The 27,025-nt window shown below is 42.1% G+C and overlaps 3 protein-coding genes across 3 annotated transcripts in view; 2 read left to right on the top strand and 1 right to left on the bottom strand.

Annotated features, from left to right (window-relative positions):
- Positions 1-1,383: 1,383 nt before the first annotated feature.
- Positions 1,384-15,287, bottom strand: gpr142 (G protein-coupled receptor 142). The gene is made up of 3 exons (XM_074662744.1): positions 14,989-15,287; positions 8,153-8,307; positions 1,384-7,319 (listed from the first exon to the last, which is right to left on the bottom strand). The coding sequence occupies exons 2-3, from the start codon at positions 8,289-8,291 to the stop codon at positions 6,361-6,363; spliced, it is 1,098 nt and encodes a 365-aa protein (XP_074518845.1). The 5' UTR covers positions 8,292-8,307; positions 14,989-15,287; the 3' UTR covers positions 1,384-6,360.
- On the top strand, positions 15,089-25,450 carry btbd17a (BTB (POZ) domain containing 17a). The gene is made up of 4 exons (XM_074662739.1): positions 15,089-15,145; positions 21,308-21,432; positions 22,707-23,004; positions 23,552-25,450. Exons 1-4 carry the CDS (start codon positions 15,120-15,122, stop codon positions 24,624-24,626), a joined length of 1,524 nt encoding a protein of 507 aa, XP_074518840.1. The 5' UTR covers positions 15,089-15,119; the 3' UTR covers positions 24,627-25,450.
- Positions 25,451-25,933: 483 nt separating this feature from the next.
- Positions 25,934-27,025, top strand: part of map2k6 (mitogen-activated protein kinase kinase 6) — a 30,256-nt gene continuing 29,164 nt past the window's right edge. Inside the window, exon 1 of the mRNA XM_074663002.1 lies at positions 25,934-26,318. Within this exon, the coding sequence (XP_074519103.1) occupies positions 26,228-26,318 (91 nt within the window). The 5' untranslated portion in view covers positions 25,934-26,227. The remainder of the gene's footprint in view (positions 26,319-27,025) is intronic.

Consider the following 27,025-nt stretch of genomic DNA (forward strand, 5'->3'; position numbering starts at 1 on the left):
CCAACAGGCAAAAAAGATTGACAAACTGAGCTCAGATTATAAAGATAGGGCATCTAACAACAACAAAACAAACTTAAAGTCACTAAATTTCACAATATTCTTTTTTAAACTAATAAATAAAGAAAAAAGAAAAGTAAAAGCTGTTATAAATTTTTTTTTTCAAAGATGAGTTTAGGTTGGGCCTGGGACCACTGAGCCCACACATACTGCTTCTCCCTGGTCTGTCATGATCCTATGCAATGCATTGTCAAAAAAAATGGACTATTATGGTCCTGAATCTGCAGCTACAGGCTCTGCAGAAATGCTCTCTTCATTCAGAGAGTTTCATCCTCAAAAAGAGGAAACAAAAGACAAAAAAACCCCACAAAAAGTAACGGAGTTAACTGCACATGCAAAACTCAAAAATGAAGACTGCAGAATTTCCTCATCCCACCTGCAGGGGGAGCTAAAGTCATATATTCGTCTTTGCATATCCTTGACCATTTCAGTGATGAAACTTAAAGCTTTATGGTGTTACTTGATGTGTTTTTGATGGATACTGTAAAATATTTATGTCAAATGGAAACTGAAGACATCAAGAGAAGTTTAGTGAAGTAGAGCCAGAGTTTCCAAACTTGATATCTGAGAAAAGCAGATGAACTGTTGTATATTTTTTTTTGTCTAAATCTGCAAAATAATCTGTGAGAGACTCACTAATGGTTCTGTTTGAATATTGTTCCATATCCAGTTAATCCCGCGTGCCTTTCCTAGAGTAACTCAAGAAGGAGTCATGATTGTACGGTACACTAGAGGTTTTTCCATCTATGCGCCTGTCAGAGTAAACCAAGATGGGGCAGAGGAAAGAGGAAAACATGATCTTCATTTTCTTTTATATCTGATCATTATCTTGCATCAGCGCTGGTGACATAACAGGTAACAGGTTTTTGTGCAATTGAGGTCTTTGTCAATGATTAAAGGAGCAGTGATTCACCCTCAGATCATCACCTCCTGCTCTCCTCCAGTTTACTCTCACTCACACTTGTTGCTCAAGAGCTGATTTTTCCTGCTTCATTTCTCTCAGTGAACGCCTCGTCTGAGCTCAGGGTGGATGGATTCTTGTTTGGAGTAATTTTTCTCATCTCAGCTCCTCTGTGTGACTCAGTCGGGCTTTTAGCTCCTCATCCTTTATAATTTAGTCCTTCAGACTGAAGCAGATCTATCTGTGGATGTCTGGGTCATCTTTTGCTGTTGTATTCATGCAGGGTGGCTCTGTTTTCACCACCAGTCTTAAAGACTCATTCACTGTCTCCTTGAACCAAAACCTTAAAGAACACTAGAGACACACTCTCCACTTAAAAGTTTTATTCTCTGACTCTGCTGGGATGAATTCATCACTGTCTGAACTTTCAAGGCCTCTCTGTATGGAGACAAGCTGCAGAAAAACTTCACATAGAATAAAATCTGCAGGCCATATTCACTCTTTTTCTGTAGTCTGCTGCGTAAACCGACCTGTCTGATCTGCAGAATCTTCAAGGCTGAGCTTTTGTGTGCAGGAACACTGAAAACAAACTGCACCATTTCTTTGTTCAACATTTATTTCTCCTCTTCCTTTCAGTGCTTACAGACAGTTTCATTCTGCATCACATGACATTATACAACCAATGAAAGCCACTTTAATAACACATCTGATCTCTTTTCATTCATCTAGCTGCAGTGAAGTGCATCCAAACACACTTCCTCTTAACGTGCAAGAGAAATGAAAGAATGCGTAATTTCTTTGTTTCTTCTCTGAAACATGCAAATCAAGCATATATTTTCGAAGATGTGACACAGTGACTGATGCTTTTCTGACAAACGCTGCAGGCTGTTCCTGTGTCCATCCTTCCTGTGTTTAGACATCCGCACATCTGATAGGACCCACTCTTCCTCCTCTCTGCCGCTCACTCTTTTCACTCTGCTCTCTGACACCTGCTGAGCAACAGGCCCGGCTCAATGCATGCAGAGTCTGCAGACAACAGCGTGTGTTTGAACAGGCACAAAGGACAGGTGGCAGGCAGAGAGAGGACGTGTGGCTGGAGGGGTTCACCTCTGCGCCCTCTCCTTCTATACCCGCTCTTTAAATGTGTGAAAGCTCCATTAAACTTTAATCAAGCCTGCTCTTACATGCTAGCATCACATTACTGTCTTAGATGTTTATTCAGTGATCCCTCTGACTCCCTGCGGGGTAAACCAGTGTAAGGTCGCAGCCACTACACGCCCCCCTAAGCCTCCCTCTGTTATTGTCAGGCAGCGGGAGATGTCTTCAAAGAACAGTTTGGTCTCTGCGTCTCTCAGAACTCAGTGTGGGACGAGCCCTGGGTGACATGAGCGGACTGACACGGCGACACTCAGGGGAGCAGATGCCGCGTCTCGTACTGTTACAGTAAACACAAAAAGGACTGCAGAGAGAGGAGAGCTTGCAGGTGGCTGACTTCAGATACTTTAAACCTGAATGGGTGGTCAGGGGGAGAAGAATCTTACTATCCTACTTTAGCACTTGAGACTTGCATTGTTCAGTGAAGCTTTTAAACATATTTGTGACAAGACAGATGGATGCAAAACACTGGATTCACTTTGTAGCTCTGCTGTCTGAAAATCTGATTCTCCAGGTTGCGCAAGGAACTGTGCAGCTTTAAGTGAGCTTGTTTCTGAAAAACCAGCAGCCTGATCCATGCAAATCTCTTAAACACCCATTGGGACTGAAACAGGCTTACTGGAGCAGCTCTCAAGTGATAATTTGCTCTGGGCCTGCCTCTGCAAGTTACCTGTTTCACATCAGCTCCTCTATCTTTTCTTATAAATGAGTGTTAAAATGACAATTAGCAGTTTTTCTGTCGGGATATTAAGTGTGATGTGGTGAGATATAAAGGGCATGGGAATCAGATCATCCCTCTTCATGGCTCTCACAGTGCTTTACTGTGCTATAAGATAACTTCCTGTTTCGTCCTACTATAGAAAACCACTATTATTTTTAAACCACTGTTTTAAATGAGTAAGCTGTAAACATTTGCACGCAGGCTGATGCCTTTCCACGTTGTTGGTTGTACTTCTGTCTGCAGGATTATTCAAAAACTGGAGGCCAGACTTCAGGAAACTTTGAGAAAGAGTGCTGCGTTAACCAAAATAGAACCCATTAAATTTGGGACAGAAACGTGCGTCACTTGGTAACTCATTTTTAACGACAGTCACTAAATTTCCAACATAACTCTTTTAGTTTTGGACACATTTACAGGCATGGAAAGTGCTATTTTTGCAGTCTTACACACCATATACACCATATAACACTGAAATACAGGTGTTCACGAATGCTTTTATATCTTCAAGGCCTTAGATCTGTCAGCAGACAAAAAACTCTATTGAATATTAGAAACTATAAACAGATATTTGATTTTCCCTTTGAAACTTGCTTCATAGTCCACCTCTTAAACTTTTATGTAGAAGTCTATTTTCCCATTTGTGTTGCAAAAACAGGTTAAACACTGATGCTAACAGTGCTACTTAGTGCAATCCTGTCATGTATGTTTCACATGTGGTGATTGGACATTGACTTTCAGGAAGGATCCCATCATATGGGTGAGAGGGAATCATAATAAGAGCCACTTTAGGGAAATATTGTTGCAAAACCAACAAAACAAAACTCACAAACGCATATTGTGTTCGATATCATATTGAAAGTCGCTACACAACGACTCAAAGATCTGTCGACACTTACATCACCAGTTACAGAAACTCACTCACGATGCTGACACTGATAACACACTGACATTTCCAACAACTTACTTTAACTGTTTCTATTTCACTTTGGACTCCACATTTTCTGACGAATACGGTTTTTTATGTGTCTAAACAAACATTTGAGTCTGTACAGTGTTACTTCAGAAAATCAGATGTTAAAGGAACAGTGAGGACTATCAGTTTAAAGTGGATTGCAGTGACACCTTTAGTCCTGAGTATCACATTCACTGTCATGAAGACGTGACTCTTAACAAGACGTGTGCTTGTTTTGGAAATGAATGGAGATCGGGTCTTCTTTGTAACTCTACTTTTCTATGTGAAAGGCAACTTTTTACCAGATACAATGCCAAGATGTAAGGTATTTATCAGCAGTTAGGTTTGAAACATGACAACTAGCAAGCTTTGTCAGTTTGTACAGTAGTTTAGGAGCCCGCTACAGTTGGCTCTACTCACAGCCCGGTGCTCTGATTCGTGTCTAACGTGTGACGCTACTGAATCCTGGTGATAGACTCTCAAGTTTGAACAGACCACTGCAGAATAACTGCGGCATGTGGGTTGGAATGAACATAAGCACAAACAGTTTAGCCCGTGTTTTAGCCTTTAGCTTGTGCTCTATCACTCTCCTGTTTAGCTTTCTTCTGCTCTTCTGTCCTTTTTGTTTTTGCCAGTCCGGCTCCAGTGTCCACCGTCACAACAAAATTAATCCAAGAAATCGTTTTCAGCAGGGAAAAACACAGATCTGTCTCCTCATATCTTAACTTCATCAGACGGCGTGGTGTTGTTGGTAGGCTTCGCTGTGCCGTAAATCAGTCCAGTCCCGCCCCTCATGGTTGGGATGCTAAGACAAAAGACATTTTTTATTGGTGCTGATAATCTTATTCTAAGTTGTGAATTTCGGTCAGGCGTATATCTAGAAGTGAGACTTTTCAAGCTCGCTTAGAAAGTCATCACAGCCCCTTTAAGTTGAAGCAAACTCACCCTTTTCAATCTGCTCAGGCTCCGTTAGAAACCAGCTTGAGAAGAATTACGCTGCTTAACAAAGCAAAGTGAAAGCATGTGTAGTTTTCCCGTAATTAAAACGTGTAAATGTAAACATGTTGACAAGCGTTTACCTACTCAGATCTAAAAATCCTGGATGCAAATAAACCAAAGCAGGACATAAGTGACATTTTCATCAATCTGTTATGATGTAACCTGAAAAGTCCCGCTGGAGCAGATGGAAATGTACTAGCTAACATCTGTGTGTGTGAAGTGTTGCAGCATCCACCAGGGAGTATGTGTGTGTGTGAGAGTGTGTGTTTGTGCACACCATCAGGCTAATCTGTGGTTTGCTTGGCCAGAGCGGAGGCCGACTTGGTGATGTCGCGGAGGGGCTGTGTAAAGAGCGAGGTCCTCTCTCCTGCCGCTTCAACAGCAAGCTTTCATTTGAGGCTCCATCCAGTTGCATCTCATGAAAAATAAACACTCGCCCAGGCAGCTGTGGTTTCTGTGCCTGGGAGCACAGACGGGGTACGATTTCTTTGCTCGATTGGCTGCACTCAGCAAAGGCGGATTGTCTTTTGGGCATTCAGCATCTTTACGCAACGGCAGAGGAAGCAGACGGCTGGAATTAAAACCCTAATTTCTCCCTTTTTGAAGCAAGCTGGATGACACGTTTAAAGGTCCTTAAAGTTTTTTTTTTTTTTTTTACCTAAAACACTTGCAAAATAGGCAGAATTCACATCTTGTCCTTTTATCCTATCTTAGCTAATTCAACACAGAGCATCATTTTTATCACTTTAGGGCCATGTTTGACACCATTCACTGCAAAACCAGAAATCTTATCAAGTTTTTTTGTCTTATTTTCAGTAGAAAATGTATTTCTAGAGTTAATTTGAGCAACATTCACCTGACCAGTCCAGAAAAATGTCTTATTTCAAGTTATTTGAAGACTAAAATGGGATCTGAATTGCTTGCAACAAGTAAAAAAATATGCCAATGGAACAAGAAAAAATTGGCAGATTTTTTTTTTTTTACTTGCTACAAGCAATTCAGACCTCCTTATGTCTTTAAATAACTTGAAATAAGACATTTTCTGTACTGGTCAGGCTAACATGGCTCATGTTAAGTCTAAAACAACAATTTCTACTGGAAACAAGACAAAAACACCTGATAAGATTAGTTTTTTGCAGTGTTCCATGAATCAAATTTAGTTTTCTTTCTATGACTTGTTACACTAAAGATAACATCTTCCTATGCACAGCCTGAAGCTCTCCAGCTGAATAAATCTCTTTTCTGTAACTCTATAAAAACATCCACTGACATGACTACCATGTATGGAAAAAGAAAAAAATACAAAAAGACTACTTTATTAGATCAAATTCTTCTAAGAAAAATAAATAGGTTGTCATCTCATCTGATTTACATGAACAAAAAGCACCAGCTGACATCTTAAGGAACAAATAAATGTCTTTAAAGTTCATTTGAGGCCCTCTGAGAAGGCTCCAGGGCAGACTGGCAGATGTCCACAGTCATAGCAGGAATGCAGAGTGCGTCCCTGGGGTCAGGAGAGCTCGGGGACCGTGGGATGATGGGTGTTTTTGATTAGGAGGAGAAGGAGGCCCAGGGTCATGAGGGCTTTCGGGCCCTACGAGGTGACAAGGGAGTGGAGTCCCGCTGTGAGCGCTTGTTGTTCCCACTGTACAGAGAGGAGATGGAGGCGTTGGTGGGGGCGTGCGGTTGCTGCAGAGTGCGGCGTGGGTACAGCGGACCCCCTCGTAGCAGCACGACGTCCCGCACGGCGCCACGGAAAGGTTTACTGACGAAGCAGTAGAGGAAGAAGTTCACGGCGGTGTTGAGCATGGCCAGCATGTTGGAGAGGTCGTACGCGAGGTGGACGCGCCAGTCTCTGTGCACTGAGGACACGTACAGGTGGTAGATGACCACCACAGTCCTGGGCGCCCACAGCACAGAGAACACTGAGGTGATGGCGAGCAGCATTGCCGTCGTTTTCCCGAGTCTTCGAGGAGGTGCAGACTTCGGTCCGCACTCGTCTTCGAAGCGCTGCTGCCTCTGCCTCACCCTCAGCGTGTGGATGATCAGAGAGTTCAGCACCAGGAAGATGCTGCACGGCAGGAAGTAGATGATAGTCACATGTGTCCATATGAGGACGGTGTCCAGCGATGTGGGCGGATGGCTGTTCCTCCACATATCCGACCACCAGAAGAATGGAACGCCTGATGCTAGCGATAACGTCAGCACCGCCACGATGATCCTCCTTGCTCGGGCGGGGTAGCTGATCTGGCGGTGGAGGAGAGGGTGGCACAGTGCGACGTAGCGGTCCACGGTGAGTGGCACGGTGGACCATATGGAGGCGTGGTTAGCAGCGAACTCTGCAGCGCTGACAGAGTGCAGCAGGAGCGCAGGGACGTCACGGTGAAACACTGCCGTCTCCAGGAGGAAGCCGACGAAGATGATGAAGAGCTGGGAGAGGATGTCCGAGCCGGTCACTGCCAGGAGGTAGTAGTAGAGAGCTTTCTTTGTGCGACAGGCGAGTCGGGATAAAGCGACCGCTGTGAGGATGTTAACTGTCAGAAAAACACAGAGAGAAGAAAATCAGACAAGTGGATGAAGAGTTACGTTAGCTTTTGCTTGTTTCACGCTCATAATTTGTGCAAACTCAGATCCTCGTTTTCTGCTCCTCTCAGCAGAAGGAGTTACATAACTCCACCTTTCCAAGGTCGTGGGAACAAAAATGCTTTCCTCTCAGTTCAGGTTACAAACCATTGATTTTATATGTTCCCTTCCAGCTCATCTCTAAAGAATATCTTCCTCACAATTGATTTTCAAAGCACTTTGTCAGCAGGAGGTGAATGTAAGCTCTTCATAAGACTCATCCAGGCGTGCGGGGTGTTCACTCTCTGGCCTGTGTGTTTATTTCCCTGAGGGGATAATTAAGTGATGCAGCTGAACGCTCCTGTGACATTTCATTGAACATCACTCACTCTAAACTCTGACTCGATCAATACGAGATCGCCTCCATCGACTCAAAGACAGGGCTGCAGTAATGAGAACAATGCTGGAGCGGATTTAGAGCCACGTAAGATTTGTCTCTGAGTGAATTCAGACTAATAAACTCAACAAAGTCGTGAAATGGTTCAATTCTTTTGACCCGTGGGAGGAGGCGTCAGTGCCGAGGCTCTCAGGTCCATTAGGGCTCAGTAATGCACCTCTAACTCAATTATGTATTGATCTCGTCATGTGCAGCTTCTTCTTTTGTTATAAATAGATATCACTTCACACTAAGCCTGCGGCTCCCTAATAAAATCATAAAGTGCATTAAAATACCTTGATTCAATAACAGAAGAATATATTTCTGCTCAGCTGAGGTTTAAAAACCAATCCCCCGCTCTCAGCGTACCTGGGACTCCCACGCAGAGCAGGATGCTGTAGTAGATGACGGGGATGAAGCCCAGGACACATTTGGACCTCTGCAGCTCCTCAGGTTTCTGGCCCAGCTCCTCACTGCTGGACGCTGACACATTGGGCCAGTCGATCATGACCGAGGCGCTTCCCCTAGAAACAAAAATGGAACATGACTCGTACATTTCTTTCCTCAATCGCGCCGCTCCTCTGGATAGCGTGTTCTTTAAATGCCATGAACCCACAGACTCTATATCGACTAAATCCCAAACCATCCATCTTGCTGCCAGAATACTCTCTGAGCCGTTACTTAAGTGGATTTAAGTTACAGCTGATTTGGAAATGTTTTATCGCTGCAGATTCCCATGGAGCAGAGGGCATGTTTGTTTTGGGGATCTCTTTCCTCTTGATCCACCGTGGAAAAGGGAAACTGTTATTAGTGCAGTAAAGCCCCGTTTCCACCAAGTGGTGTGGTGTGGATCAGTACAGTTTGGTAGGAGTTGGATCAACATCCGAAGCCTATGTGGAAGTGCTAAAAGTCACGGTTCATCAAGAATCTGCTTGAGGCTGGCTGCAGGAAGACCGGAAATCCTGTACGGTCTAAAACGCTGATTTCACTATCAGCACACACCTTACAGTAAGTGGATTTTTTTCTAACTCGGGGGTTAAGAAGTTATTAGGATTGTTGGATTTTCCAATCAGAGACACAGCTTAGGTCACGAGACCAGCAGGTGCTCTGTAGGTGTTGGAAGAATAAAGCACAGCCGGCGTCATAACAAATGTGGCTGCATCTGCGGATTGGCTTCATTTCACGGTTTCAGAAACAGACGGGAGATGTCGCGGAGGCTATGTCCATGTTTTACACAGTCTATGGATTGGACCAGTAAAGCCTGATCCTGTTTGTGTGCCTACGGCCAACAGTGCCCCCTCTTGGTAGGCAGCATGCAAGCCTGGTGCTACACAGCAAAAAACTAAAACTTGTCTAAAAATTGTCCTGTTATACTTGATATGGGCCACATTCACCTGACTAGTCCAGGAAAATGTCTCCTTTCAAGTTATTTAAAGACAAAAATGAGGTCTGAATTGCTTGCAACAAGAAGAAAAAAATCTGCCAAAGGAACAAGACAAATTTGCTTGAAATTTTTCTTGAAACTAAATACTAAATACTGTCTTAATACAACAACTTTCCTCTTGTTCCATTGGCAGATTTTTTTTACTTGTTACAAGCAACTCAGACCTAATTTTTGTCTTGAAATAACCTGAAATAACACATTATTCTGGACTGGTCAGGTGAATGTGGCTGATATTAAGTCTAAGAGGACATTTTCTACCAAAAGAGGACAAAAACACTTGAAAGGATATCAGTTTTTTGCAGTGTGATAGCTGCATCAGTTACATAATAGTGTTACGCCATAGCAAGAAATGCAACACAAAAGAACAACGATGGAGGACATCCAGCAATTTATCTTCTTTGGGGGTCGGATCACGATGTTTGGCACCCCGACAAAGGTATCAAAAGTGGGATAGTTTGTCTTGGTAGTTGGGGGACCTGTCCCAGGACTATTCAAAGGAAATCCACAAAATGTGTGCCGTACCAATACGAACAAATACGAACTGAACTGAAACGCTTGGTGGAGCTTTTGAGACAACAGAGAAAGAGTTGAATTCAAATGAAGAGGAACCGTCTTGCTAATGTAAGGTGTCTCACCGGATGAGTTCCTCATATGCAGATGATGACCTACTGCTTGTTTCTATGTCTCATATTTTCCTCTGTGAGTCAGCCGTGTTTGCTCTTTTTCAGAGATAAACTGTAAAAATATTAAGTCAGTAAAACGTCTGAGTTTGGACTTTAAACTGCAGCTTCATAACAACAGATGGGCTGATTGCTGACCCTGTCACCTTCCGCCCTCTCTCCAGCCATTATCCTCCGTCTCCTCATCTCACCTTTTCACCTAGGAGCTCTCCATCCTGTTTTTCCTCCGCTCCTAATTTCCTCCACTCATGCGTGAAGATTTGGACGGTACTATCTCTACCTCTTGTTGACACTTAACCAACGTAAACACCATCACGGAGCCATGCTCAGGCGCTTGGCGTAACCATGACGCCAACAGGGCAATCTCAACATCCAGCAAAAGCTGTTCATGCACCAGACTCATGCATGTGCTTGAAATGACCAGCACATTTTATGGCCTGTAGCCGGAATGTGATCATAAAATTGAGGAATATCTCTGCGCTCGGCTGCCTTAATTCACCTCAGCTCCACGGATCAAGAAGCGATCATTGTGATCAATGTTGTAATGCAGCACAGGAGCTGCCTCATACTGCTCCTGAAACAACAGGGGAGTTTCATTTCCTTCAAAGGGTTTGTTGGCTCCAGGGATGTGCCTGAAGACTGCGCTTTGTGTTCTGTGAAGGATGGGGAGGTTCGGAGAGGGAGCAGGGTGATGCATCGTGTTTGTTCGCATGTTAGCAGACGGGAGGGGAGTCAGCGGAGTCAACCACATTTTATCCTCAGCTCCTAAAACTGACTCATTGATTGACGTCACGGCTCAAAGGCAACTGAAGGTCTTTGCATGCTCTGATAAACGGATAAAGGTTTCCAATCCTATTTGTTTGCATGTCTGAACAACTTGTTCAAACTAATACTACCATAAAACTGAAGAGACTAGAATTTCTTTTGACAATTATTTAAACCTGGGAATAGCAGTATTGCAAATGTTACCCATTAACACCCTCTAACTTTTATATAACCTCTGTAATCATGAGCCAGTTTGGAAAGATGGCAGAGAAATAAAGGCGTATCTTAAAACGATAGTGGACAGATTTATTTAGCTTGTTTTTGTGCTCGCTTATCTCAGTACGAGAAATGTGAAGGAGGAGGATTAGAAGTCATGGATTGGGAAAGAAAATTGTTCACATGGACCTCTTTTGGACATTATTCAGTCATCATCTTTGATGTAAAGAGTGAAATCTTAACTGAAAATTGTGAACATTAATATAACAGGGCTAGGGTCATACTGAAGAAATAAAGGATACATAAACAAGATAAGTCTTTTAAATTTCAGAGAATAAACTTGCTATTTTAGTGTATAGCTTGGCTATCAGGAGAGCAGCACCTGTACAAAAATGAGCATCTTATGAAGTTATACTTTAGTAAAGGTTTCACAGAGGAGGTATTATTTCATCTTTTGGCACATCAGCATAACACTGGCATATGTATAAGGATCCTGAAAAGATAACTACTGCAATTAACTTTAAGTACTATAGGAAAGTTGGAAAGATATTCACAGATTCAGCTTTCCCCAATCAATAGCTCATCAATGATGCTTTTACAAAGGGACGAGGGACAAGACGGCTAGGTGCCGCCCTGTTGGCTATGGCTGCCTTTTGCAGCAGCTCTCTCTTCTTTGTCCGTTTCTTGTCATTTTTTTTCCACATTTTTTTTCATAATCTTTGTATTTGGAGTGGATCATTACTTTGTGTGGTTCATTTGTTGGTCATGGACACCAAACTTTTTTCGGCTTCAGTGATATTTTTTACTATTTTTGCTCCTGTATTTGTCTGGAGATCCTACATGTAACCATGGCTGCATTGTTTACATGTGAAATCAGCTGTTAGCAGCCTGTAGCATGTCAATGCTAACTGGTGTTAGGCCGGATGTTTCCCACAAGGTGAGGAGAAGGAGGTGAGGACTACGTGCTGGTTCTCAGGTGTGAGCTAAGAAGTGACGACATCGACCTGTCCTTCCATCCATCGTTATTGGGAACATAAGATCTATCTCCAATAAGATGGACGAGCTAGCTGTGCTAACCCAGCAACAGAGGGAATACCAGAAGGCCGAGTAGCATCATGCTATTCACAGACATGGCTAACGGAGCTAACATCAGACACCAACGCCATGTTGGAAGCGCTTCACCAGCTGTGAGCAGACAGGATCCAGGAGACAGAGACCGAACAGACTGCTGAAGAAGCTCAGTCCTGGACCCTGTGGAGGTGGAGGCTGGCTGACTGGAGAATCCAATCCAATCCAATCCAATTTTATTTGTTAAGCACTTTAAAAAACAACCATAATGAGAATGATGGACAAGCTGTCACCATCTATTTTCTTATGGACTTTTTTGCACTTTCTCTACACTTTCTTACTTTTGTTTTCTTGATTGCTGCTGTGACTTCAATTTCGTTGTACTTGTTACAGTGACAATAAAGTTCTATTCTATTCTATTCTATTCTATTCTATTCTATTCTATTCTATTCTATTCTATTTAAAATCAACACCTCTCTGCAATCCCAGCAAGGTAGAATGAGAGCTACAAAAAACGTATTTTCCTCTAAACATCCTCAGTGCCGGAGAACTTGCATTGTCCTCTGTGCAGAACTCGAATGAAACGTTTACAAAATGAAAAAGTCTGATACAGAAGTTTTAAAAAACTTCACCCAACTTCTGAAATCTTTTGATAGCCTATAGCCATAAATCGAAAATAACGACCAATTCCTGGAAATTTCCGACCATTCTTGTAAATAAACAACTTTTCTATCCTTGTGCATCTATAAATTTTATTCTTGTGAGTTTCCCTTTTTTTTCTCTATCATGGCAGGAAAAACATGAAACAGACTGAAAAACTCATAAAGATTAGTTTCAAAATCAAAATAACAAATGCAGCAGCAAAGTTGCAATCGTAAAACCCAGATTGAACTTCACATTTCATATCAGTCCGGCCTCACAGCAGACATATTCTCACTGGTGAGAAGTCTGAATAAATGCTCTCAGAGTTTTATCACCCAGACTTTAATCCAGCTCATAAATTAACAACACTTTTGAAGACTAGCAGAAATATGAGATCTGAGAGTGTTGACCTTAAACTTTATTTTCTTAATGTTGAACATCATGTCGATGTATTCCATCTATAAAAGTGTCTTATTGTTGTGTAACATCATCGCACAAGCTGAGATCAGATGTCCAATCCACTATTTATAACAGCATGAGAGTCGGGAGAGCACACATGCTCACATCTATAATGTTTAGCCTCATTCTCTCTACAGGAGGGGATCATGCAATGAGCTGAAATGTGTTAAGTTTAAGAATTCAAAGCAATAAAGTCATCCTTAGAGTTTATCAGGGAATTGTTTTTGTCGACAGTTTTACGAACCATGTCTCAAAATAAAATTAGTTACAGGAAAAACATTTCCACATTCTGTTAAAGCCAAAGGTGATGTATTGAAATGTTTGTTCTGCAGAAGAAACACAAATATTAACATTGGAGGAGCTTAAGTAGCTCATGCTCGCCTATGAAGTTGGAAAAAACATTTTTCCTGAAATTAATTTGGATTACAAAAGCCAAAAGTGACGGATGAAGATGTTTGCTTCCAAAATCCTGCAGGAAGCCATCAGACGTTAACTTCTGGGGAGCTTTCACTATATGTATTTATCTTAAATTTTTTTATTCCTATATTATCTGTTTCTTTAACCCTTACTGTTTTCTTTCTGAACCAAGCATCTGTTACATTATATCTGCCAAAGCCTCTCTGCTGCAAGCTGCTCAGCAAGGATAAACGAGACGGTTTACAAAAGCATCTGCAGACATGTCCAGGTAACACTCAGCCTCTGTCACCTGATCCGTCTCCTCCTGAGCCTCACGGCAGGAGCAGCAGCAGTGAAAGAGAAAGATGATCGTTCTACAGGTTTTAAAGGCTGCTGAAAAACACGGCACGAGGGAGCCATTATTACACACACATGATCAATATCCCAGCAGCCTCTTCTTTCAGTCCACTTCAATCCCATGAGCAGCAAATCAAACCTGTGAGACTTGTCTCCTCGCTCCTCATCACACCTCATTCTCTCGGAGGTTTCCTGTGCAGACTAATCATCGTCATCACTCCCTGCAGACAAGGAATGAACTGCTCTCAGTGAGAGTCTTCCTGCACAGGAGGGATCGGATGTATTGACAGGATAGACTCCTCATACTGTCCCAGTGTAACGTCAGCTGCAGCATCCCTAGAGGAATCCCCCCCTGACTAAAACCAGAGCTGCAAACGGGACATGAGGAGATCAGAGGCAGAGGCATGTTTCTGATTAGAAGATTATTTCGGATGTTGTTCCCAGGGTTAAGATGCAGCTGCAGGCTACATGACAAGGCTCTGCAGGGGATGGGGGTTCAGTGCCCAGGAAGCTGAACTGAACTTTATCTCTGCTCCACTGAGTCCTCTTAATTATTCATTAAGAGACGGAGCACCTGAAACAACAGCGCTGGGAAATAAAGGATGCTGCCGGTGTTACTGTGCAGCATACATATCTGTTTCATATGAAGTGAAAGCTTTGACAGACTCTGTTTTGAAGCTGAATTTCACAAAGTGGAAGTTTCCCTTAAAAAGATCATTTTCTCCAGATGGAAAAAGTCGTGCTTACAGTAAAAACTAGAATCAGGGTTTAAATATTTGCAGAACTTGAGCTTTGTTTAAAGTTCATTCATGAGGAGGCCAAATTCCTGACCTGTGGATCCAGGAGTCTACAGGAAATCTTTATGATGACAAATGTCTCTTTCCGAGAAGTTTTCAGGAGTGAAATATCAGAGAAAGTAGGTGTTACCTAAAAGCTGGGTGTAAGAAAAACTTAATCACAAAACCAGTTAAGACAGAGATAACACAGACTCTATTTCTGCGTCCAGAAATAACTTTATAATAAGACTGTACCTTGCACCAACATCTGAAGTCAGTGATGTATAACAGCGCTGATTGCTCAAGGAACAGAAACATTTCATCTTTGTACAGCTCAGACTCTGTGGATAAACAGTGAAAAAAGAGTTTCTGTAGCTTCAATTGCTCAGTGTTCAATCTCACCTTCACATCTAGGACTCACAGCGACACCCCTCCTGGGTTACAGCCGGTCCGACAGAGTCCCGACATCGCTGCTGGACACTCGCTGAGGAGCCGTGGAGGTGGACAAGAGGGGAGGAGGAGACGTGAAGTCCATGCAGCTGGTTCATCAGTGCAGCAAGTGAGCGGAGGGAGAAAGAGGGGGGAGATGATAAAGAGAGGGTGAGGGAGGAGAGAAGGGGGGAGGGTTTCATCTGTGGATGGACAGAGGTGAGTGAGGGAGGAAACAGATCAAAAAGAAACTGATAAAAAAAAGTGCAAATGTAGAGAAACGGATGGAAAAGCAGATGAAGTCTGACGGAGAATTAAGAGCATTTATGTTTCTCCTTCTGTGATCCAATTTCATATTCAGCCTGGAAATGAGACAAGCAAAATAAACATAGTACGCAGACTAATGTGTTTCCAGATTCCACTCTTGATGCTTAAGGTACACATGTGCACTTAGCACTCATAATCATAGAGTAGCACTTTGGATCATGTGTGCTTTATTGCAGTTTGGTGACAGATTATGTAACCTGTTAAAGCAACAGTCATACTGTGACTGAGTTTAAAGAAAGAAAGAAGAAGAGGTGCTTTTGCCAGAATTTTGAGAAAGTATGTGGATATATGTAAGCTTATGGGTGGTTTAACTACTTTTAGTGCATGTTTTGAAATTGCAGGCATGATTAAATCGCTCAGTGTCTCCCTCAGAATTTATATCTGCATTAGGCTTTAATATCTCAACTTTTACCACCAGGTTGTCCCATTTTTAAATCTTTCACCACTCTGCAAAAAAAAAAAACCTCTTTGTATATCTGAATCCAAATTTATGTCATTTTCCTCGTCTCCTTCTCTTTAAAATCTTCAATCAGCGTGATATAAATCACATGTTGAATAAAATGTAGCTTGATTGTTTGACAACTGCTACAAAAAGATTCTCATCTCTCTTAAGATGTGTTAAGTATTTGCTAAAAGCAGAGCTTGAAAGCTCACTGTCGATGTTGGAAAAAGCAGCTAACCATATCCACAGACGAGCTCTGTGTGTTTGACAGATCTGGATAAACGTCGTCAGAGGACGTTGTGATAAGAGCTTATCGAGTCTGTAGCATGGTGTTTGTGTATCAGAATGGGCAGAGGTTTTCCAAAACTTGTTTGACGCTGAGATTTTCTTTATTTAGACATAGGGAAGCAGGCTGTTATCTGAGCAAAAACTAAATGTTATGACTGTTTTGTGATAACATCGTGCGTGGTAAGCAGCTGAGGTATGGACATGGAGTACTCTTTGATGCTGTTTCTATGCATGCTCCAGGCATGCATTGTCCCCCACCGATCCCAAAAAGTGTTTTAATTCCTGGGACAAACTTTGTGAAGACTAGGTCCCCATTACAGGGTATGAAATCAGGCACATGTCCCAATAATGTGACAAAACAAGTACACACACGCATTCACGCTTACATGACATGTAGGGACAATATATTTCGGACACCAAGCTGTGGCAACTTCCTAATTTTCACATTTGTATTCTCGACAGCAGTTAAAACTAACACAATTACAGGGCAAAAAAATCAGATTTGGGAAAACAAACATGTCGGTAATTTAACTAAACTATTTGAGGAAGCTTGTCTCACGTCTGCAAATTGTTTACAAAAGCAAAGCACCGAGGCATTAAAGAAGAAGATTCAGAGAATTCCAATCAGTTATTTGCAGTCCTGAGGTCTGCGTGAGCTCGCTGTGACCCAGTCTGGCTTCCGTCACCCTGCAGCTGGAAGTAATTTTATATATTTATCTGAGACACTGAGGGTTAAATCTCTGATTTCTCTCCACAGCAGGGGTCACTCTGACAAACAATCAGCCTTGTTAGCTAACGATCTGGAAGACATGACTTGTTATGGATGAGAGCTGTTAGGATGGAGGCTGATGATGCAGAAAGAATAAATAAGAATGAATCTGCTTATGATGCTTTCTGTTTTATCATCCTGATGCAGCCGTTTATATTCAACAAGCAGCAGTAATTACCTTCCATGAGTCATACAAAGTTTTACTTTTCAAAGCATGAGCTCTGTTTTGCAGAACAATGCTATTGGAGCATAGAATCAATATATGCTGCTATGCAAAGCAAGGAGTCTTTATTTAATCTGTGCATGTAAGAAGCCAACGTATGCATGCCAGATATTACATAATTTTATATTTACAGCAGCAGGTTGTAATGAAATGTATAACGACCCTTTCTGTGCTGGATTAATAACTCATGGATCCAATTTCACGCCTCCAGGATCTATAGGCAGCTCAGATTTACAGTCACTTTCTACCTGCCTCTTTTCATCCCAAGAGCTGCTGAATGAAAGAGACAAGGGAAGCTAATGGAGCTGCTGCACTGAGATAAATTGATGCTCAGTCCGAGTCCTCCTTCGAGGTCACCTCAGTCTGGACACATGCCATAACCTCAGACCTCCAGACATTTGCTCTTTGCAGCTTTAAGGGGCTCAGCGGCTGTAATGTGAGCAGCTATTCAGACAAACACTGACGTCCTATCTGGCTTAATGTGCTCAAAATCTCTGTGTTTCTTATTCATGCAACACTTCTGATCTAAATTTAAACTACACTCTTGTTTTCGAGTGTAAACATATGAAATCTACCAGGGTCAAGTTTATGTTGCATAAATGCAACTTCTCCAAAGCTAAACTATATTTCACTAGCTCTGTGTAGGACGGCTCGATCAATCACTTCCTCAGTGATTGCAGCTCTGACTGTGTGTCCTGCATGAAGTATTATCTCGTTAAAGATCACATTTCTGTGTTATTTGTTCAGATCATACCAAAGCACTGACTCTGTCTGGCTCAGATGTTGCATTAGTCACTCAATTACAACTTTCATCTGACTTTATTTTCTTATAAAACAAACATCAAGCACTAATGGTTTCATGATTACTCCTACTGGTCAGCTCTCCTGCAGAAATCAATGGACCGAGGTCTGTGATTACAGAGCGTCAAGTTGATTTAAGCTCATTGAAACAGCAGTGGTGATTGATGATTGGGTAACAGAGGCTTAAGGGCTTGAAACGCAAACATGCAGGACTGTAAAAAATGGGATGCAGAAGATCCACCTCTGTGAGAAAGTCTTAAATTTAATTATGTGAATTATAGACAAAGAGGTGCTCTTCAGCTTTACATCAGAGCACCAATCTTTTATTTGATTAAGAGCAAGAAATTAGAAATCTTGACTGACTTTAACTTTTTTTTCTTGTTACCTTCTCTTCTCTGATGTCTTACTCTGCAATCTTAAATCTTCAAGCACAGTTTGTACCTGTGAGATCAGTAAATCCTGCCCTTTTGGTACATTTTAATTTTTGTGTACTCATTTAAGATCAAAATATTTGAATTATGTGTTTCCAATCAGCAGACAGATTCAATGTGTGTGTTCACTGCAAAAACCAGAAATCTTATCAAGTGTTTTTACTTTATTTTCAGGAGAAAATGTCTTTTTTGAATTAATATGAGCCACATTCACCTGATCAGTCCAGAAAAACATCTTATTTCAAGTTATTTAAAGACTAAAATGAGGTCTAATTTGCTTGTAACAGGTAAAAAAAATATGCCAGTGGAGCAACAGAAGAGTTACTTATATTAAGTAATTATTCTAGTTTTAAGCAAATTTTCAAGCAAATTTCTCTTGTTCCATTGGCAGATTTTTTAAATGACTTGTTACAAGCAATTCAGACCCCATTTTTGTCTTTAAATAACTTAAAACAAGACATTTTTCTTGACTAATAAGTTGAATGTGGCCCATATGAAGCATAAAAAGAATTTTTTTACTTTAAATAAGACAAAACACTTGGTAAAATTTATTTTTTTTTGCAGTGTTTCAATGATGAGAGCATCACATCTTGAAACTTCTTCATTGTTCAGACCCTGTCTGCTGCTGAGATAAAGCTGCTCCGCCCTCTAGTGGACACAGTTTGAAAATACAATGAGAAGTATCCTTAATAGCAGGTGGTGGGTGAACACTTTGGCTGTCACTGCAGCATCCTCGCTTCAAAAAAAATCATGGTCTGTTGTTTCTCTTACAACCTCAGATATTAGACATTCTTCTAAACCTAATTGAGATTAAAGGGCTGTTTCACTCAAATATTACAAAAAAAGACTTACACAAAGAAAACATTTTCCACTTTTATTTGATTGCACATATTTAGGACTGCATGAAACCTGGTTATAGAAAATACAATAGGATTAAAGGAGGGACGGATCCTTCTTTAAAAACCAAAATACAATCAAAACACAAAAGAGCAACACAAAGCACTAGTGTAATTATTTATTCAAAGACAATGTAAAAATGTATGAATCAGATGTGAGGATAGTGTGCTTTTCAGAAAGGCCAAACTGAGAAAAGTTTATTAGATATTAAAACAATATAAATTGTAAGCTATAAATTATAAAGGAAACAACACATTTTGAAAAAAAAAAAAAAAAAATCAACATCAAAGTGTGAAGTATAATTTCACATCTCACAGTGCAACAAATGACATTTTATTCCAAAATCAAGGCAGAAATATCAAAATAAAAGCTATTTAAAAACAAACACTGGATGAAAAGAAAGATGTGTGTTGACTGTCTGAGGAAGAAAGAGTCACAAACTTTTATCCATGTTTCTTCTCTCCTTTTCCACAAATGATGCCTGAAACTTCTCAAGCTGTTCATCCAAAACTAAGTTAAATGCAAAATATTTGACACAAAAATATATCCTGTAGGGGTAGGTGAAAAAAATGATCCACATAAGTATCAGGTTTTTTTTTTCTAAATCGTGTTCAAAATTTTTTATTTTTTCAAATTTTAATCCTTCAATTTAGTCTTTGTTTTCCCTCAGTAGAATGATTTGCTTCGACAATCAAGTAACATGACGAGATTTGCATTTTTTGGGGAAAAATATGGCTCCTGATAAAGTCTGTAGACATTTTCATCATCATTCAACTTTTTCAGATGGTCTGGTGTTTAAGAAGTGAACAAAAAATTGCAAAAGTTGGAAATATTGAAGAACTGAAGTTTAAACTGAATGGGCACCCCTCAATTGCAAAAGAACTGGATGGGAAGAAAAGCATATCGTCCCAGCCCTGATTTTCAGAGTGAGGCACACTGACAGATGAGTGACCCGCTGGCCAACATCCAGGATCCAGACACAGATTGTGTCTGAACGGCGTCAGGCCAGGATGGATGAACTCATCCTGTGGGAGCACCATCGACTCGATGTGGTCACCACACACAGGCTGGGTCATCAATACTGACATGACACCACGAAATCCCGTCTTTAGATTTTATAACTGTGGTAAAACACAGCTGCTGAGAGGCTTTTCTTGTGTTTTCACTCTGCTTGAGTTTTATTTCGGAGATACAGAAAAAAAGAGAGATGTGTTGGGCTGAAATCATTAGTGAAACATTGATCGTGTAACTTACTCTCCTCTAATGAAGTGTGTTGTAGCCTGGAGCTGTGAATAAATTGCCTGTGTTGCTGTATCACGCACATGAGCTAAAGTGGGTGAACACACTGACACACATATCTGCACGAGGGGTATCGACTTTCTGAACTTCAGGCAATAAAACTACAAACTTCAATCCTCTCAGAGACGCACAGAGAGCCAACGACAGGCGTCTTTGTTTTAAAACCCAGGGACTGTGTTCCCAAATTGCTATAATTTATTTTGAGGCTTCAGATAATCAGATATTTCCTTCCACATCAAATGAAATACATAAAAAAATCTTGAAATTTCAATTTTATTTGCACAAATTGAATTAGGAGGCTGTGGCAAAGAAGAACAGCGGGTTGCATCCAATTGAGAGGTGCTTTGATTCCCAGCTTTTTTTTTTATTTTTACACATTTCTGCAAAACACTGTACATATTTGCTCTAAATGCATGCCTGCAGTGCATTCATTGTAAATTTGCACTTGAAGGGTTTTAAATGAGGGTCTGGATCTGGGTAAAGCTTCTCGACTGCCTTCACATTTTTATCTACAAGTTATTTCTGATCTGAAAACTTTCAGTGAGAATAAACGACATTTTTCAGAACCCCAGGTTTTCCTCAGCTCCGTCTCTCAGCCCACATCTGTCTGAAAGTCCCACAGCCCCCTCAGCCAATCAATACCACACACCAGGCGTTAATACCCAAGGACAGGAAAGTCAGAATCAAAGTCAGAGTAGCCATGGAGACAACCCGGGTTTGTTTCCACCCACAGATCGATGAGGTGTGTGTGTGTGTGTGAGACGAGGAAGACCCCTGTCCCACTTTCACACACAGACCCCCTTCGTCCTCCACAGCAGGACAGACAGACAGAAAGTCAGACGTGGCGAGGATACAGGAGACGAAGAGCGAGAGAAGATGGAGAGAGAAGTCGGGATGCTGTTTGTGGTCGTGTGTGTGAGTCTGCAGGCGGCTGCTGCAGGTGAGTGAATGACCAACTCAGACATCATCATCCAGGACGAGATTATGTTGTTGATTACAGACTGGGAGGCAAGTGAACTTTCACTGTGGCATGAAAAATTAAACTGTTTCCTTTGTGTGTGAAGGCCTGAGGGGAATGAGGGAATCAGTGTTTTATTTCTCTTTTAGAAATAGAAATTATGGTTCACAACAAACCGTTCAGTGCTCGAAAAGGAGAAATTATTACCATCAAATCATGAGGTTGCTGTGTGTTATTATTGTGGCCTTGATACTGAAAGACTAGTAGTCAGGAAAAGTGAAGGATGACAAGATTTCTATGTTTGCTGAGGTGTAAAAAGCTGTTTTCTTAACTTTATCCTTACTTTATTTTGCTTTACTGACACTACAAATGCTCATTGTGCATTATTTCCTCTGGAATATGCAGAAGAAAATGGACCAGACTGTATCTGGGATAAAATATGCCATCTTACTTTAAAAGCTAACTAAATGAAAATGCAAATTATAAAGAGCTATTTTCTTTATTTGTTATAATTTATATTTTAAAGCTTTATTATTTGTACAAACAAGTCCAGCTTCTTGTTTTAGTGTCTATGTAAATGACTTTTTCTTTTTTAGCAACTTTAAAAAAGTTTAAATATTGCTGCAAGGTTTTGATAACCTCTGCTCGGGGAAAAAAATCATTAATTGAAGTTCCAACTAGGTGACTCATTTAGTTTGTCTCTGTCTGACACACTTACCAAACTGTTTATATTAAAATAAGTTCATTTAAAAGCTCCATCCTCTAAATTCTTACACTTCCCTCTCTGTCTTTTTGGTTTAGGACTTCAAAGATATCTCCCCCCGTGTCCTCAGCCCAGGTTGTGATTTAAAGCGAACATCAGAGATCTCAGGCTGACGCTGTGTCCTGTTCCCTTTTTTCAGGGGGAAAGGAAGTGCCAAATGTTCAACATGACTCAGAAAGAGGAAGCACACTTTGAGTTTATGAATCAGGGTAACAGTTATAGAGCAGCCTGCAGAGGACCGGAGGTGGAGGAGGGGTGGCGAGCTGCCTCAACTGAGACGAAGCTTTAATTAAACGTGACCTACAATCTCTCATTATCCAGACAGAGTGTGCAGCTGGAGCGATCAATGGCATGGATTGGGATGATACTGTCCCACTATCTGCCCTAATAAATTAATCACATGCAGCTTCTGCACATGAGCTCTGGAGTCAGGAGGTTTTAATTCAAGTTGATTCATTAGTTAATCTCATTCCTTTCTGTTTCCTCCCTGCAGGTGTAGCAAAAGCTGATGGAGCTCAGAGTGGAGGCAGCAGTGCAGCTGGAGACACCATCAGTCACTCCCTGACTGTGGTGCAGCGTCTGGAGGCCCTGCTACTCCAAGGGAACGGCAGCGACGTCTCTCTCAGGGTGGAGACGCCCAACGCTGACGAGGTGAAGGTGATCCAGGTGCACTCGCTGGTGCTCTCCCTGCAGAGCCCCGTGTTCGAGGAGATGCTGATGAGCCGCAACAGCAGCTCGCTGGTGCTGAAGGAGAGCTCTGACTGTGCTGCTGTGTTTGACAGGTTCATCAGGTGAGGGAAGAGGAGAAATGATCATCAGTGTATGTCCAACAGAGTCACATCCACCCTCTCCTCCTGGGCTACCACGCCCTCTAGAGGGGTGAACTCTTCAACAGCAGCCCTAAATCTGGGCTAATCAATCAGCTGGGACTTAAGTATAAAACAAATTGATTTGTCAGTGAACTGCTGGGTTGCTCAATAGCAGCCTCTGTGGTGCAGCAGTGAGTAAGACAATGTGGAGCCAGCTCTGCAAGAGCAATCGATAAAAAAATCTATTTTTATCCCAAATGCTAATGAGGCTGATATAAAAACAGCGAAAAAGCACATCTGCTCTGCACCAGCCTGAGGAAATCACTTCTGTCAGTGCTGTAAAGAGTATTTAGTGCAAACAAAAAACATGCAAATGTGCACCTAGGGTTTGCACAGTAAGCTAAGCATGCTGTGCAGCTCTGAGCTTGCATGCACAGTTTGTGTGAATGTAGTTGAAGGCATGTAAAGTAAACAGTTGGTTTAGGTCACAGTCAGTTTCACAGACTTCCTGTCCCTTTTCTCTGAGCAGGTATCTGTACTGTGGAGAACTCTCCCTGCGTCTGGAACAAGCCACAGCTTTGCACAAACTGGCCACCAAGTACCAGGTGACTGTCCTCCAGCAGGGCATCACCCAGTACATGACCCAGAACCTGGCCCGGGACTCCCCCTCAGGTCATGTAGCAGGCTGGTATGAGTACGCCCTGCAAGCTGGAGACCTGACCCTGAGGGACAGCTGTCTGCAGTACATGGCGTGGAACCTGTCGTCCGTGCTGCAGAGTGGGGAGTGGGTGAGCATCAGCAGCCAGCTCCTCATGTCTCTGCTTCAGCGCTCGGACCTCATCCTGCAGAGCGAGATGGAGCTGTTTGCAGCGCTGGAGGCCTGGATCATCCAGAACGAGCCGGATGGTTTGACTGCCGAGAACGCTCTGAGAGCTGTACGCTACGCCATGATGCCTCCTCGAGAGCTCTTCCGCCTGCAGACGCAGTCCATGATCCTTGCACGGTATCAGGAGTCAGTGCGAGACCTCCTCTACATGTCCTACCAGTTTCACTCTGCGTCGCCGCTGAGCATGGCCAAGTACTTTGACGTGAACTGCAGCCTCTTCGTGCCCAGGAACTACCTGTCCCCAGTGTGGGGGTCACCCTGGATCATCAGCAACCCCACACGAGACGACCGCAGCACCAGCTTCCAAACCCAGCTGGGACCAAGTGGACACGACTCCAGCAAGAGAGTGACCTGGAACGCTCTCTTCTCCCCGCGCTGGTTACCCCTCACCATGAGGTCCATGTACACAGAAACAGGCGCCATGCAGCCAACACGTGTGGAAGGAGGCCGCCCTCGCATCATCATCACACCGGCTACATCTAGCGCAGAATTTGCTGGGGTGAACTTCCAGAAGACGGTGCTTGTGATGGCTCAGCAGAAGGGGAAGGTGGTGGTGAAACACGTCTACAACTTCCACCAGAGCACAGAGGAGAACGGGGATTTCTTGGCCGAGGCTGACCTTTACCGCCGGACGTCTGAGTACCTCATCGACAGCTCCCTTTACCTGCACATCATCGTGAAGCCGCTGTACCAAACCCTGATCACCACCAAGAACTGACGCTGTACCCTCCCACTCAGAGCCACCGTACCTCAGCTCACACAACACAACCGTCTGAAGGGTGTCACATCACAGGGGTGTAGATCCTCCTCATGTGTGATGTTGGGATCAATTTTCTGTCACACCTTAAATGCTATTTTTATTTGGCAACTTTCAAACCAAAGATAGACTGTCGGGATAACTTTTACATCATGCTCAGGGTGGGAAAATATGTTTTGAGAAACAAAAAAGGGTGATTTTCAAATCTGTTCCCAGTTTAACAATAAAATAACCAAAACATCTTAATCATTAACTACTTTGTGGCTGAAAATAGTTCTCAGAAAATAATTTTCATTACATTTTATGAAGACTTAAAGTTCCCTCACATTTCTGTATCAACAAGAACTATGTCTAAATGAGAAATTATGCTTCAAAAGTGCATTAAGCAGAAATTAATGACCCCAGACACAATTCCTGGAAGTCAGAACAAATGATCGCACTGGTTGGTTTTGGATTTATTTTTTAATTGCTAACAATAAAATGAGTTTGGAACACCTTAAGTCCTAATCTAGGTTAAATTTCTGCCACATTTTCTTTCTTTTTGATTAAATCAGAGCTTTAAAATCCAGTCTACAGCTCAGCAAGGAATGATAAGATGATTTGCAGCTCAAACCTTAACTAGAGGTCCAGATTCAAAATGTCAGTACGAGATTAAGACTTGATTTTTTAAAGAAATTGGTCCTGAAATTTTGTATAAATGATATAACACACTCAGAAGTCAAAAAAATCTTCATTTTTAAATTATTAAATCTGCTCACTGGGGATCAAATGTCTGTTTTGTAAAAATTCTCATGCCACACTTTGCCAATTTTTCACTTCATACTTTTATTTTACTAATTTATTCACAAAACCATTTAATTATGTCTGGAAACCACAGTAGATGTGATTGATGTTGTTAGATTCACTGTCATGTTTATCTGTGTCACCTTATAATAAAGCTTTTTATTAAATTCACGAGTTTTAATAATGTTTTCATAACTTTTAATGTGTATAGCTGTCATAATCTCTTCAAATGCAGCATGTTTGATGAGTTATTTATGTTTTTTTATGGAATATTTCTTTAAAGTAACAGCAGCCATATTGTTGAGTAAATGTAGATTTATTTATTTTTTTAAGTTTATTTTTAGTGAAAACCAAAGGGAATCTCCGCAGCTAAAGACGCTCTGTGCAAACATGAGCAACACAAAACAGAAACCAACTCTGACATGCAAATAAAATTGGTTTCATCACTGCTCTACTAACAACGACTACACTTCCCAGCAGCCCCCGCGCGCCAAGCAGGAAGAACGTTCGCTCGCAGGGGCTCACACTGATCCAAGTTAGGAGCTTTCAGCTGCCAGCCTTGGCCCATCATGTAAGTGCTGCGGAGAATTCTTTGCAGTGTAATTGCAAAATTACCTGATTTCCCGACGCCTGCGAGGGCCGTGCATTCACACCAGCGCTCCGTGCACGGACACACACGCTCCGGACGCAAAAAGGCTCCAAGTGCATGAAGATCGAGGCTTGTATTTTGCATCTTTGTTGCAAAAGCAAGCCGCTGAAGCTCCAGTGCTGCGAGGGCGATGGAGGGAGGGAGTGAGAGAGAAGGCAAAGTCTTTTGTGCTTCCCCTCCCCCTCATCAAAGCAAAGGGGAAATGTCTCAGCCAAAGGGAGGTAAGAATATTACACCGATCCGTGCAAAACTAGCGACATGCAATCAGTGCTGCACGCGTTGCAACATGCACCGCTGCAGCTCGAGCACGGCCGGTGCATTTTAAAGTTACATGGTTTAGAAGGGTCAGTTGCATTTCCTGTTTAAGATCTTCCCCTTTGCACAGTTCCTGGTAAGACGATGCTGTATGTACTCACTCATATTGACGCTATTAGCGGCGCACTGGCAGGGATGTTGAGCACAGGCGCATTTAACAGTCACGAGATAGACAAGGACACTGCAACTCTTTATTATAAACTCTGCACGAGTTAATGCATGGCTCGTGCACGGTGCTCGAGGTAAATAATGAAAGCCGTGTCGCGTGCGGTGCCACAAACATGCGTGGTTATGTGCAGGAGTGACGTGACAACCTGCAGCTGTCAGAGTCCAGTTGAAATGTTTATTGGGTGCAGATTTCTGCTTATGAGGGAGAAAAAGGAAATCTAATAATAGAATTAGTTGTGAGCACATAAGTGGTGGTGTGTTCAGGAACAGGGGCTTGTTCAGGCTGTTACAAAACAAGTCTCTCAGCAATGAGTCCATTCTGTCCAAGCAACTGGAGAAGTGTGAAACCTTTGGGTGTGTGTATGTGTGTGTGTCTGATGATGTGCAGCTTTTCCCCTCAGCATGCATATGAAAGCGTGTACGCCACACTTTGACCCCAACTTTG

This window comes from Halichoeres trimaculatus, unplaced genomic scaffold, assembly GCF_033239565.1.
Source record: "Halichoeres trimaculatus isolate MK-OKI-2021-1 unplaced genomic scaffold, fHalTri1.1 fHalTri1_scaffold_23, whole genome shotgun sequence".
NCBI lineage: Eukaryota > Metazoa > Chordata > Actinopteri > Labriformes > Labridae > Halichoeres > Halichoeres trimaculatus.

Excerpts from the sequence above, each read along its gene's own strand:
- btbd17a (XM_074662739.1), top strand. The coding sequence starts at position 15,120 with ATGCAGCTGGTTCATCAGTGCAGCAA. Across the intron at positions 15,146-21,307 it reads CTGGTTCATCAGTGCAGCAA|CAGGACAGACAGACAGAAAG; the intron begins GTGAGCGGAGGG and ends CGTCCTCCACAG. Across the intron at positions 23,005-23,551 it reads GTGTTTGACAGGTTCATCAG|GTATCTGTACTGTGGAGAAC; the intron begins GTGAGGGAAGAG and ends TTCTCTGAGCAG.
- gpr142 (XM_074662744.1), bottom strand. The coding sequence starts at position 8,291 with ATGATCGACTGGCCCAATGTGTCAGCGTCCAGCAGTGAGGAGCTGGGC. Across the intron at positions 7,320-8,152 it reads GCTCTGCGTGGGAGTCCCAG|TTAACATCCTCACAGCGGTC; the intron begins GTACGCTGAGAG and ends TTTTTCTGACAG.